Here is a 13,809-nt window from a genome sequence, read left to right as displayed (position 1 = left end):
AATAAAATGCATAAAAAATACCTTGAAGATTGGTTTGCTACGTGTTCAAAGCATATAAAATCTAGTATCTTACCGGTTCGATCTTGGAATGTTGTCCAAGCACCAGCAGTTTCAAACTGCCAGCGAAGCTGAAGTTTTGAGCCAGTACCTCCTCGTTTCATTTTTACTCTCAAGTCTACGGGATCATTACGAGGGGCGTGTGGCGGATAGGGTTCTATAACGAGATCAACTATTGACTCCACAACTTCTACTGTTATAGTTACGATTTGGTGACTGACGACATTGGAAATGTTGGCACTAACTGTGAACGTCCCATCTTCCCTGTATGAGTATAAGTAAGTGTTGGACAAACTAAATGGAAAAGTGTCCGAATGACCGTCCCCATAATCAATCATCATCGTCGCTTCGTTCGGTGGATCTCCACTTGGAACTTGTTCAAGCTCAAAAACAACGTCTGCTGGTGGTAGAAACAGAACAGGAGCAATTGTTTTGAACTGAATGTCCTTGACGGGAGCAATAGCAAGATACTTGAATGTGGAGGTAGAAGAGGAGTATGCATTACTCGCCGTCACTTTTAATTCGTGGTTTCCTAAAGTGGAGAGTGTAAATGACTTCGTTACTTGAGTTGTCCAAGAGGCTATGGACTGCGATGTTACTGTTGGTGGTGAACTATCAACCGTGTGTTCCCATTGTATGTTGACGTTTGTTCCTCCAGTGGCATCGATGGATAGAGTCACTACTGTACTTTTAGCAACAGTTCCATACCCTAAACTTGGGTTAATAGGAGAGTCCGAATTTATCGCAAGGTTGGTTATTTCAGATTCAATTCCAAACAACCCTGTAATTTGTTCACTGCTAACCAAATTGTAACCGGTCAAATTAAACGGGAAGGATGTCGGTGAAGCCTCTGCAGGTAAAACAGAAGACGATCCTCTCCTCGAAAATGTGTCAACAGTCAGGGTCTGTGTTACTCCATTGAACTCAAGCAAAAATTGAGGATTGGTTCCATCTGCCCAAACGAAGTCCACAGTGTAAGGATTGTTTAAAAGGGCCCCAGTTCGGACTAAAGCAAGGCCTTGAATTCTTCTCTGAGCAATCAAGGTAATGGAACTACTCTCACTGTTGATATTGTTTGCACATGTTACAAGAATTTCGTATGTTCCATCCTCTGAGAATGTGTGGTCGAAGTTTCCATTTGGAGGTGTTGTGATGGCCGTTGTAATGGCGAAAAGTACTCCATTTTTCTTCCATGCGCATGTATAGTCAGATCCGGTGCTCATTCCAAGGGTAAACGACGTCACTTCTGAAGTGATTGCAGGAGAAGATGCCAAAACAAGGTTGTTTATTTTAGTTTCAATTTTGATCATGGTGTAATTTGACTTAGAACTTAATGCATTTGAACAAGTGACGTTCAGAAAATAAGTCCCTGGAATACTGTAAGTATACGTGTGTTGAATTGTTGACACATTGTTACTTGTACCATCTCCATAATTCCAATAATACGTCACGCTCGATCCTGAAATAAAAATAAATTGATGAAGGTAGTGCCGAATAAGTTATTGAGTAATAAAGGCAATGCCCAACTGGCTATTGGTTATACAAGTCAATACACAACTGGTTTATTGATGAATAAGGCAATGACAAACTGACCATTTATTCATGCATTTATAGGTTTATCCTTACCTGTGTGTTGTAATACTTGAATCTGGAGAACACTTCCCGTTTCGGCATACTCCACTACGTCGAGTGCACACATGTCTATTCCTTCAATGACATTTATTGTCTCCGACAAAGGCACCGATACCGCTAGAGCAGTGTTCTTCAAAGTGATATCAACAGTTTTTGTACCGAATGTCGTGAACAAAAATGGCAGTTTAACAATGCTACCTGCTGATACAACAGCTCTCAACAAATGTCTCTTAGAAGATCCTAAATTAACTGCATTTGTTGTTATGCTAAAATCTGTGGTTTTCAAATCAGACTCGGATGTGTTCGATGCAAAAGATTTTAAAATTCCGCCTCCTGTGCTTTTGTATGCCAAAATGTCACCCGGTTGTACATTGATGTCATTGGTTGTAAGATCGAGAGCAAAATAGTCATATAACGGAGATGCTGCTAAAGTGTGTGCAACTGTTGCCACTAGGTTTAAAGGTGTTCTCTGTGTGCCATCGTATCTTGCATTTGGCGCCGCACATGAAGGGGCTATCGAGTTCCAACAAGCCCCAGACGCAGGACAAAACTGAACACCTGCTGAACATGTGCGTTCATTGATATTTTCACATGTTCCTCCAGAGCAATCGTTTTTATCGAAACAGTAAGTTGCACACGATGGTCGCAATATCTGCAAAATAATTAATGAATAAATGAAACCCCGAAGAGAGATCAAGAGTTAATTGAAAAACGTGTGTTGCTGTGAAAATAACAACAGAGACTATATATTTTACAGAGAGACATGAAAGAATACTGACATAGAATTCTACGGCTCCTGGTGTGTCTGTATAATACTCAAATCCTATCAGTGTCCCGGCCTCTTGGATTTCCGCTGCCGGCATTATAATGTAATCAGCCGTCGATTCCCCCGCCAACAGTGAAGATGACATGGAGACAATTGCGCGACCCGCCGTGTAAATTGGAGGATCTATAGTGTAATCAATACGCAAGTAGAATGGGTATAAACAGATTCAACACCGACTACAACACATTGGCAAAAATAACATTTTGAATGACTAAGATTTTTAAAATGGAACTTAATTGCATCTGAGTGTCATTCGGTACTGAAAATGTAGTGTTACTGTATTGTTTTAGTAAATTGTAGAATCGACAATATACCTGAAATGAAAAACTTCGAGTGCAGGGCTCCATCAATATTGACTGTTAGCTCTAAGTTCGTGCCAGTCATCACATCCAAAACACAAACAGTGTCCTCGTATGTAGCGGCATTGTTAGGACATGACAGTGAAACATTTTGTGGACGTGCTTCAACTAATATTGCAGTGGTGGCTTGCTTCTCCTATGATAATGCGAAAGAAAGACATTATAAAACAAACACCGACAATAATGACTTTTAACATAACACTTGAAGGCATTTTTCATAATGATATCCCAAATGAGCAATCCCATCGTACCATGTTAAAAAAAATATTAAAATGTTAAACGAAATTTTTCTATTCTTACCAAAATAGAGTTTTGATTATCGTTCCCGTACAGTATGACTTGATAAAGTCCTGGTGTAAAATACTTCGTGGTCCACATGCTGGTCTGATTCTTGTCAGTTTTACCTCCGTCATTGCCAAAATCAAGTTGGAACGTAAGGTCCTCTCCAGCGGATTCGTAGCTGGGAGTAAATGAAACGTCATTTCCTGTCTCGATTTGAGATATACTCGGTGTGACCTCAAGTCCTTCGATTGGTGGAGATGTACTGTACACAGTGACAAAGTCTTTGCCCCCACATTTTATTGTAATATCCCCATGGCACATATCGGAGCAACCCGCCTCCGTCAAATCCTGCTCTGAGGCAGGGGGAAGCGAGTGGCCACAAAAACAAAACTGCCCTGTTAAGATAAGAACCAATTTGGATAGTTTTAAAGATATTTTTGTTTTTTTTTAAGATACATGAAGGTTATATTTCAAAATTTATTCTTTTTATTTTGTGAAAATATATGATAAAGAGATATTAGTCATTAGCGATGTGTGTAAAACATTACAGATAACACTGAAAAAAATGTATAATTTAATTACCTTGAGTAACAGCACAGAAATTGAATTTAAAACTCCCGCATTTTGACGCACATATTGCTGGTGTCATTTGATTTGGGACAAAATCCCCTGGTGTGATGCTGAAATGTCTTTGTCGTTTGTTTTCTTTGAAACACCCTTTTGGGTCTGGAAGATAAAGTAAGAAGTATACATAATTGGGACATCTTCTTCAGATCTGAATTGTGTTTCTATAATAGATAACGCCAATCATTTTGTTCTTTTGTTCATGAAATTGATATATCAGTTCACTACCATCAATCTTGATTTAGGGGTTGTGTTTAAACTTCAGACGGCGCCGTCAAAGTATTTTTAACCTTGGTAACATTTTTAGTGGGTACTTAATCGCTTGAAAACTATGTTTTGAAAGCGTTACAAACCTTGTGTCAATTATCGTGATTGATACCTGCTATAACGGTTTCAAAAGAGATTTCAGTCTTTGCTTTCTTACATTAAAAATTCATAATTTGGTTCAACTTGAATGATTCAGTATCCCAAAAGATGATACCGAAACATTACAAAGTGTTAAGATAAGGTTAAAACGGTATATTAAGGATAACACTGAAATAAGATACTTTGCTTCATGGTTCACTGCATTAATTGAGAATATGTCTTAGAATGACAGATAAGGTCCGACAACTACGGTCTCGCGTCTCATTTCAAGGGTAATGATTTCATTCTATCGTAAAAGCCTGCCTATATAACTAATCAAGACATCTTTGATGTTGAACCAACGAACAAGGCAAAAGAAAAAGCTCGGAAATATTACGTGATCCATATAGCTATTTGCTCACTAAATGGGACAAAGAGTAAACATGATATTTTCAAATTGCTCAATTAAGATCCAATCGGTGGATAATTAGAATACTTTGGTGCGAATGTTTATTGATGACCCTCTAGGAATCGATAATCAATTAGCAGAGGAAAAAGAGACTAAAGACCTTGGCGGACACCAGAACCAAGGACCCTTCTCTCTCCATTGCAATAGAATACCTCTGAAGGGACATTACGTAACAGATGCTTTTAATTCAGATATGAAATTAAAGAAACAAAATATAGACAGAATGTCTATAAACCTCCAAGTATCAACCGTAATCTACTCCCGTTTGTGCTCAAACATAAACAATTTGATCGATGAATATAAGGTGGCACGGGACAGATTTTTGATATGATTCATTGTAGCCTGGGGATGCGTGTCTTCAGAATTCTGTAACTAGAATTTCCTCAGTTCCCTTTCAGCACAAATACCTTTAATTCACTCTTTATAAGGTCAATCACCAATTTCTGAAGAAAATTACTAATCAAAACCTGTAAAATTCTCTACATACTGGTTTTTATGAGGTTTTGATCCTTTCATATTTTGCTAATTTTTCATGATTTTTCAGCTTTTTAGACCTCCCCCAGCTAATTCCCTGCAAAGGGCTGACCTTCCATACCGTGTGCATGTTGCGCAATCACATGTCAGAAACTTACCGGTGTATAGTTTATAATGTCCCATCCACCTACTTTTCGTGTTATTTTACCTCCCGTCTGTAACTTGCAATTTCTCTGTGTAAAGTCAAACACAACAGTCATAGCCGCAGTTTCGCATTTTACTTCTGATTCTCATGTACCTAACATATGGGGCCTACATATTGCATATCAATTTCAACAAGAGACACCCCTTTAACTAATGATAATCATTAATCAAAGAACTGAAGTACTGAGGGGAGTTGATTTTATCGATTATCATTTATTTTAAAATCAACTTATCTTGCATGGCAATTAGTTTCTATAGTCTGTATTTGAATTACGCACTTTTTTATTATATGAATTTTTAGACTTTTCCGACAAGAATTTCGAGAAACCCCATATGAATTATGTTGTGTAATATTTAAAGATAGATTTCAAACTATGTATTAGTAATCGAAACAATTCTAAAAATCGTATGGATCCAAGCACTATTGATATCGAACTCTAGTCCCGTTCAACCAGACGCTCGGCTGTCTCAGTTGATCTCCGACAAGCAAGAGAGCCTCTCTGCTTGTTGGATTTACGGAGACAGCCGAGCGTCTGGTTGAACGAGACTTTATTACACTCTGGCGTAGGAACACATGAGACTACAAAAAATATCTAAATTGTTCGTATTATATAAAAGCTATTTTCAAAGTGTTTTTAGATAAGTTTCCTTGAAAAACATTGCTTCAGCATACGTTACATCGAATTTTTCTATTATTTTCAAGAACTAAATTTGTCAGCGGCGATGATTTGTGCTTAGGTCCAAACACCGTTCACTTTCGGTTTGCCAGAGTAACTGCATAGGAGAGTTGATTAAAATCAACTCCCAAAAATCATTTCATGAATTTTAGCAACACTCACAAGCCCTCAAGTACAGCAACTCTCAATTTTTACAAAAATATTGACGGGTACTTTATCCGAAACTGCCCCTTGCTACCTAAGTATTTACCAGTGCACATTTAACTGGTGAAGAGCACGCAGACTTATTAAGCATTAATAAAGATGTCCAACCAGTATTTTTAGAATAAATTGAAATGGGTACACGTGAACCTTTTACATAATGAAAATAGTCATCCAGACAAAATTTTTGAATTTCTTTGGTCCAACAATACTAACAAGAGAAAAGAGAAGAAAAAAGACCAATGACGTCATATAGCATTCAGTGACCAAAAAAACTACACTGAACATCATACACATTTGAAGGAAGAGAGTACCAAATCAAGAGGTCGAAGGAAGAGGGTAACAAACCCTCACTGAAGCCTGGTTATCGATTAATCCGACCATCGATCATTAACATTAATTAGTTGCCATTGCATACAAACAGCGAATATTTAGTTTGTTTTACAAACAAACAAATCTTAATCAGGATAGCTTTCAGAGGGGCAATATTGATTATGAAGTTACGTTGGGATTTTTTTTTATTCATGATGCTTTTATGTTTGAATCATATTCTTGCATTAGTATTAAATGTATTCTCTTTCCAAACCAAAAAGATTTGGAGTTATCATCGAATGGTTTGTGTGACGAATAAGCAGGTTCAAATTGAATTACGTTGTAAACACTATAAACATGCCTGAATTGTAAGCTTTTTACGAAGGTAAACTAGTGTTTTTCATTTTAAGGATATTTTGAAAATGTTTATTTGCCCTCTGCAAACTCATTGTTTAATCATTAGGTTGGTAAGTTGGGAAAATGCTTTTTTAAAGGTGCAAATTTGAACTACAAAATGAATTAAGATAAAAAATTTTTTATCTATGAACAACTTGATTTTAAAAAGAAATATTTATATTGTACTTAAATTCTTTAATCATGTAAAAATCTTGTCTGGTACTTTCCGGCAGTCGGTTGAGAGAGTGAAAATGAACATTTTTAAAGGGGACCTTAATGAAGATTCTTGAAGTGATTTAAATAACACATGTAATTAGGCAGTACACTGCCCGCTTGTTTTTGTTCTTGCAAAGGGATTCATGTAATCATCTGTACGCATATCATGTGCACCGATTGTCATAAAATATGACTAATAATTAATCTATGACGATAGGTTTAGGAATGACTGGATGACAAAGAACTGCGTTATCAATTTTGTCTTATCTCTCTCCCCCTGGACTAAACAGAATTTGTCTTTCTCTCTTTGAAATATCAGTACGTCAGTGAAAATAGATATATCGAAACTTTTATGGAAATGCGACTTCAAATCTACCCCCACGCAATATCCTTATCGCACATTAAAATAGAATTTTGCTTTGAGGCAATGTTTTTGGCTGATCGACCAGAATTGACCGTGGACTATTTTGTAAAGAAATTCCGTCATATTTGACACCGTTTTGTTCCCGATTTCTTCGCAAAAAAGATTGCCCCAATTATTTCTTCTCGTCCCCAACCAATTTTATGTCAATGCTATCCGTTGTTATAGTGTAAAGACTTAACTATCAAGAGTTTAAAAGTCTATTGATGCATAAACAGTCAATAAACAGAGGACTTGGAGCACATTACTTGCTTTTTTTCTCTAATCATTTGTGGCCAATCAACAAATTGCCGGTTTGTTCATGTGGTATTCCCTACAGAACGTGGATATCGGTGACAGCAAGCGCGATTCACAACAAAATAAAACTGATCATTATAGCGTCTGTCAGCAATAACGTTTCGTTGAAGTACATAAAAAATTAAACATGCAATCCTTTTGAAATATTTTTTTAAAAGTGTGATTTTAAAAAATTAACTTTGTGGAAATCAAATAAATGTTTTACTAGAATTGACATAGAATGAAACTTACCTGAAGCCTCTGTTGAAAATATCTATAAAAAATAAACAATATATACAATTTACATATCTTCAGGTACTATCTTTTAAAACGTCTTTCATGTATTAATATCATTAATTGCTTAAATAAATCATCTAAATAAGCTGGAACAATTTTCATAGAGTGATATGAAATTGAAGAAAAAAAACAAGCATTTTTTTGTTCTTTTAACAAACGAATTTACAAATGGTCAATATATCAATGAGATGATGTTACAGCATGACTATTTTGTATCATTAATATTTTAAAGAGACGAGACAAGGTTTTATCTCTGTCTTATTAAATACCAATTGTTGCAGATGAGATATAAAAGAGAACGAGTCTCAAACAGACTACGTTTTTGCACTTTTTGGATAGTAGATCTTCTTATTTCAGTTTGGTTATATGAAGATTGGATCCTCAACAAAATACCCATCAAATCTTCGTTAATTTTTTTTAAGCCATGAACTATTATTGTCTTTATACAGAGCTTTTCTTCTAAAGGAGATCAAAATAGTATAAAATGGCAACGACCATTCAACCCTCTTTTATAGGTTGCAATGGCTGCACTGTTTTGAACCTGACGATTCAACCCAAACAAACAAACAAACAAAAAACCACACAAAACAAAACGAAAAAAAAGAGAAAAATTTGTATGTAATTGTTCAAAATGAAGATGACTTGAACTTATGAATACCAGGGGCGGCTTTAAATTGCATCGGCTTGCAAAATCAAAATCAATAACGACTTCTAAAACTGTAGTTGATGAATCAATTGCAGAACCCTCGGAGACATCGGCTGTAGAACTTTGATTTCCTGTAATGTCTGAACCACCTTTCTTTATTCAATATTTATCAATATTAAAATCAATGTATGACAAGCAGCCGCCGTTCAATTGCCTCTGGTTAGTTAGAGGGATTTAGTTCGTATACGACAAGAGTTCTAACAAAAAATGGGTGTTGTCAAATAAATCGACACCTTTCTTCCTGTTCGGAAAATTGTATTACAGGGAACCGTCGATGAGTTTCTTTTGTGTTTGCTTTTTTTTAAAGTTAGTTTATGTTGAAAGAGAGAGAGAGAGAGAGAGAGAGAGAGAGAGAGAGAGAGAGAGGGAGAGAGAGAGAGATTCCAAATGGATTTTTACCAATGATGTATCAAAGTGAAATGATAGTACGAAACATTGATTGTTAACAATTTTTAAATGAAATAAAAAAATTTAATATTTTATATGCATTTTTCTTTTTGAAAAACAGTGAAACTGTATTAAAGTTTATTTTGTAAATTTCGAACATTTATGATTCGAGCATATAGATTTAGAATTTTAATGATGTTTGTTAACAAAATATGTGTGTATTCCATCGAACCCTTTTATACTAAAGACTATATCTCATGTATATTTACATTTAAGGGGTATGTATTGATTTTGTTTCAGTATTTTCTGAAATCACATCAATACTTTACAAGAGGGCATAAAGAAAACGCTATTGGAGGACTAAGTACAGTGGAATGATTTTTGCAAAAGGTATGGATTTGTAAAATAAATTTGCATAAAAGGAATAAAAATATCCATCTCAAGAAAGTAGGCCCATGTTGACATTTTATACTCTTTGTGCACAGCCTAAAATCCGTATACGTGTGTTTTACAAAAATAAAAGAATTTCTCTTTTAAGAAGTTTTCCAATACTTCATCAGCAATGAAGAGTCATCGGAACTAAATAGATAAAAGTGTAAATATTATTTGTCTATAGACCAGCGGCCACGTCAGCAGACTTACTATGTGTAGGTCATCTTGGTTCGAATCAAGCAGGAATATTCGTTACATACCTATAACATTACAGACATTTGAAAAACCGTGCATCATCAAATTGTAATTCTTGTGTTGTTATAAAATTAATACACATGCACATGTACAACTGAATCATCGTCAACGTCGCAAACCACGGTCAATATACAGGTTCCAGAACAGTGAAGACCTTGGCTATAGGCAATGCACTTGAGTATAAAACTGAACAACTCTTAGGTTACAAGAAGTGAGAAAATATGTCTGAGAGTGTTGAACATATAACGTTTTCTGTCTTTAAGAAGAAGGTCTAGAGCTTTGTGTTCAACGGAAAGATTTTATGATTTTATTTCCATCATTTGTAACCATGCCTGCATCCGTAAACTAATTCTCTGAAGTAGAATCTTATCAAATATTTACGGATATTACAAATACTATTCCCTGTTTAATACTAAAATAATAAATATAAAATATTTATCAAATGTGGTATTAATCATTTAAAGCTTATTTGTAAAATTGTATTTTTTTCAGTTAATTTATTACCATTTTTATCTTATATTTCAAAGAAGACTTTATTGATTTCATTCAACATAACTGGTACATCATGAAATTAGATTGCTTATTTGTCATCACGTTAAATCGAACATGTTACAATGTATAAACTCACATGAACATGTAGTAGTTTCAGGTGTTTGGGATTCCTGATCATGAGAATATTTTGGAAAGCATCTCCAGTTCATTTTTATTTTCATAATAACGAAGTTATAGTTAAATTTGAAGGTTCTTTGTATTTCATATTCGCTTGACGATTTGATAATTCTTGATATATTACAAATCAATATTAATGTATACTAGAATTTGTACATGCATATGAAAGGGGAAAACTAAAATGGAAGAACTGTTATCATTAATCAATTATTAAGTTAGGAAGAGCTAAGCAAAAGCAAAAAAGAGTTTAAAAAAGGATATACTGCTGATATGTACATAGACAAAATTAGAAGAACAAAACTTCTGCTATGAAATCTTATATAACAATTGGCTACGCATAAAAGTTGATGAATACAGAATATTCAAATATCATACAATGATGTTGAAAATAAAACAGAACACGAACAAATTAAAGAAGCGCCATTTATAACATCATATAGTTGTATGTTGTCTATAAAATGTGCAGTTTGGAAAAATCTGCTCAATTTTTTGAAATTTTATATTAGTAAGGTAAAAGTGTGTCGTAGTTTATTTTCGCAGAGTTTTCATTAACTGACCAAACGATTAAGATGTTTCTTTCTCAAACAAATTTCGTTTCTCGTGCAGCAGTCAATTTTGAATATGAACTTTTCTATTCAATGGTCTTGAGATTAAAAGAAATATCGGTCGATCTTGCTAATAAAATTGAAAAAAGGGTGAAAAGCAAAATTGATTATGCTTTTCTGTTAATATATGTTTTAGTTAACTTATGTATGAAAGAGGTTTTTTAACCATCCGCATGTATTCTTAACCAAGTACATACAAATAAGTTTACACAAATGTTGATTCCTTTCTGTAATAACAAAAACAAAGTTTGGTTAAGGTCAGACGACACGTTCCTCAATTTTAGATAACTTTTTCCATGTATTTGTTAATGGTTTACTATTACTTTGACAAGCTTTCTTGCAAAAAATTAGGGTACCTTACCAGGCATTTCTGCAAAATACTAGAGTATGCAATTTCCTATATAATCTTCTTGAAAATACCCTTGGAATGCTGATATAAAGATAAATACATCTACAGCACAACAAAATTCACTATTTTAGAACAAAATTTCCGTCGGGCCGGGGTTTTGAACTCACGACCTCGTGAACCTATACGCTTTTGGCAAGGAGCGGCCACGGTTCTAACCACTCGGCCATCAAGGCATCCACCCATTGAGATGTAAATTCTAATCATTTAAATAATAATTATAAAAACAATAATTTTTATTGGAACTCTTCATTACGAGGAGATACAAAAAAAATTCTCGAGGAACGTGTCGTATGACCTTAATTGTTTTTATGGATGTTTCATATTTTTTTGAGTTTAACAAGTTTTATAATTAAAATAACTTCTTTCTGGTATCAGTTTTTGTGCCTTCAGGGATTTTCACTAGCATTGTCTAAAAAGTCAATAAAAAAATAATACCTAAAGGAGAAGCAAAGATATTTTGAGTTTGTAGTTTGTGTTAGATTGGTGTTTTTGTTGCAACGACAAGATAAGGACCTTAAACCAATTTTTTTTTTAAATGGACCGACAACATTTCATTTAGAAATTAAAAAAAAAACAATTTGAATTTTGAAAGGTTTAACCTTTGTAATAATTAACAAACGAGGAAATTTTGGTATTAAGAACATTAAGATATAAAATGCAAGAGATTTTTTTTCAGAAAAGCGTTGACCCCCAGAGGCCCCAAGCTTATCGGATGACATTGCTTTGGTTGTGTTATTTTAAACATTTACACATTTGTTGTCATCGCCCTTTCATGATTCTGTACAGCATGAAAAATATCACACCTTTTCCATTCTATTTCAGTTGCAGTGGGATAATCAATGAAATTAGTGTTTTTTTCTATGTTCAGAAGCTTCTATAGCTTAAAAGCCTACGTAAAATACAGTTTCTATATCGGTATTAACTAATATTTGACAAAGCGATTGCACTTTAATTTACAGAAATAATTAATCAGATGCATGCATAAAAAGAAAATATACTTTAACATATTAATGTGAAAAACCCTTAAAGAATAGTCTTTGCCAATGTTAAAAAAGAATAAAATTTCTATGTGAATAGATCCCCTAATTTCTTTTGATATTTACGTAATAAAACGTAACTTGTCATTTTGATATTTACGTAATAAAACGTAACTTGTTATTTTAAATTCAGTACATTGAATCATTCAATAAGGTTTTCAAAATGGACGAATTATCTATTCTTAAAGTTCAAACTGCAATATAAAAGTGTTAAATGGACCTTAAAATCATCAAAATATTTATCAGTTCCATGAAAAACAAAATTTATTTCAATATAATAACAGGTGAGTAGAAATAAACGCCTTCAAAATAAGTACTTACAAGTAGAAAACAGAGGGCAATCCCAGCCGGTATATCCATTGCGAGTAACTAAACCCCGTTATCAGATGCTGGTCTATCTTGGTAGATAGAACTTGGAACCGTACGATGCTGGTACCCGTTAGCCAATCAGATTCGTTTTAAAATCAATGTTTGGTTCGGTCTTCAGGGCAGACGTAGTATGTCGAATGAGCGAAGTGTGTGCTTTACTACTTGCAAAGAATTTAAATTATTACATTTGCATTTTCAAATAAATGCGAATGTGCTGATGTGTTTGCACTACAGATTGGTGTTTTCTCCTTTTATTGATTCATTTTTCCAAATTAGCATATCCACATAACACTGGCCGAAAATGCAAATATGTCTGAAATATTATGAATGTTGGTCTAACTTTAAGTATGACATGTATTTTTCAGAAACAATTCTAATAAAACCATAAAAACACCAATAGGCACCGTAACTGAATCAGCTCCCAAAAAGTTGAACAAGGCTTCAGACCATGCCAAAACAAATCTTCGTCTTAACAAAATTCCCTACTTTTCAAGCTCTGGCTTTCCTAAATTTTCAACGATATTTGACAAAAACTATAGGATATCTTGATGAAGTTCAAACAATATTTTAATGACATTTAGCACGAAATTTTAGATACTACGCATAACACTTTGAACAGCCAATAGAAATTCGAATAACATCGATATAATGCGTATGTATAAACGTAGTACAGATTTCCCATCGATCGAGAGTGTCCACTCTCATTTGTGCTATAGCTTCAGTTTAATGTTGACCGACGTTTAGTTTGAACAAAGTTTGGCGATATCAACACAAAAGAACAATTAAGATATGTTGAATAAATCACTTAAATACAAGAACTTGTTTTATAAGATTAAATATGTATATGCACTGCTCCTTTTACAAGAAATCTG

The 13,809-nt window shown here is 34.2% G+C and overlaps 1 protein-coding gene across 2 annotated transcripts in view; it reads right to left on the bottom strand.

The window, feature by feature from the left end:
• The window catches only part of LOC128166308 (polycystin-1-like), a 30,146-nt gene extending 17,151 nt beyond the window's left edge, over positions 1-12,995 (bottom strand). For both annotated transcript variants that reach the window (XM_052831400.1, XM_052831401.1), the window contains exons 1-8: positions 12,890-12,995; positions 8,024-8,045; positions 3,739-3,882; positions 3,175-3,551; positions 2,830-3,010; positions 2,469-2,638; positions 1,684-2,341; positions 74-1,516 (exon numbers count right to left, since the gene is read on the bottom strand). In XM_052831400.1, coding sequence (XP_052687360.1) covers positions 74-1,516; positions 1,684-2,341; positions 2,469-2,638; positions 2,830-3,010; positions 3,175-3,551; positions 3,739-3,882; positions 8,024-8,045; positions 12,890-12,928 — 3,034 coding nt within the window. In that variant the 5' untranslated portion in view covers positions 12,929-12,995. The remainder of the gene's footprint in view (positions 1-73; positions 1,517-1,683; positions 2,342-2,468; positions 2,639-2,829; positions 3,011-3,174; positions 3,552-3,738; positions 3,883-8,023; positions 8,046-12,889) is intronic.
• Positions 12,996-13,809: the final 814 nt, after the last annotated feature.

This window comes from Crassostrea angulata, chromosome 10, assembly GCF_025612915.1.
Source record: "Crassostrea angulata isolate pt1a10 chromosome 10, ASM2561291v2, whole genome shotgun sequence".
Lineage (NCBI taxonomy): Eukaryota > Metazoa > Mollusca > Bivalvia > Ostreida > Ostreidae > Magallana > Magallana angulata.
The sequence above is the reverse complement of the archived record's forward strand: the minus strand, read 5'-3'. Positions and strand labels throughout refer to the sequence as shown.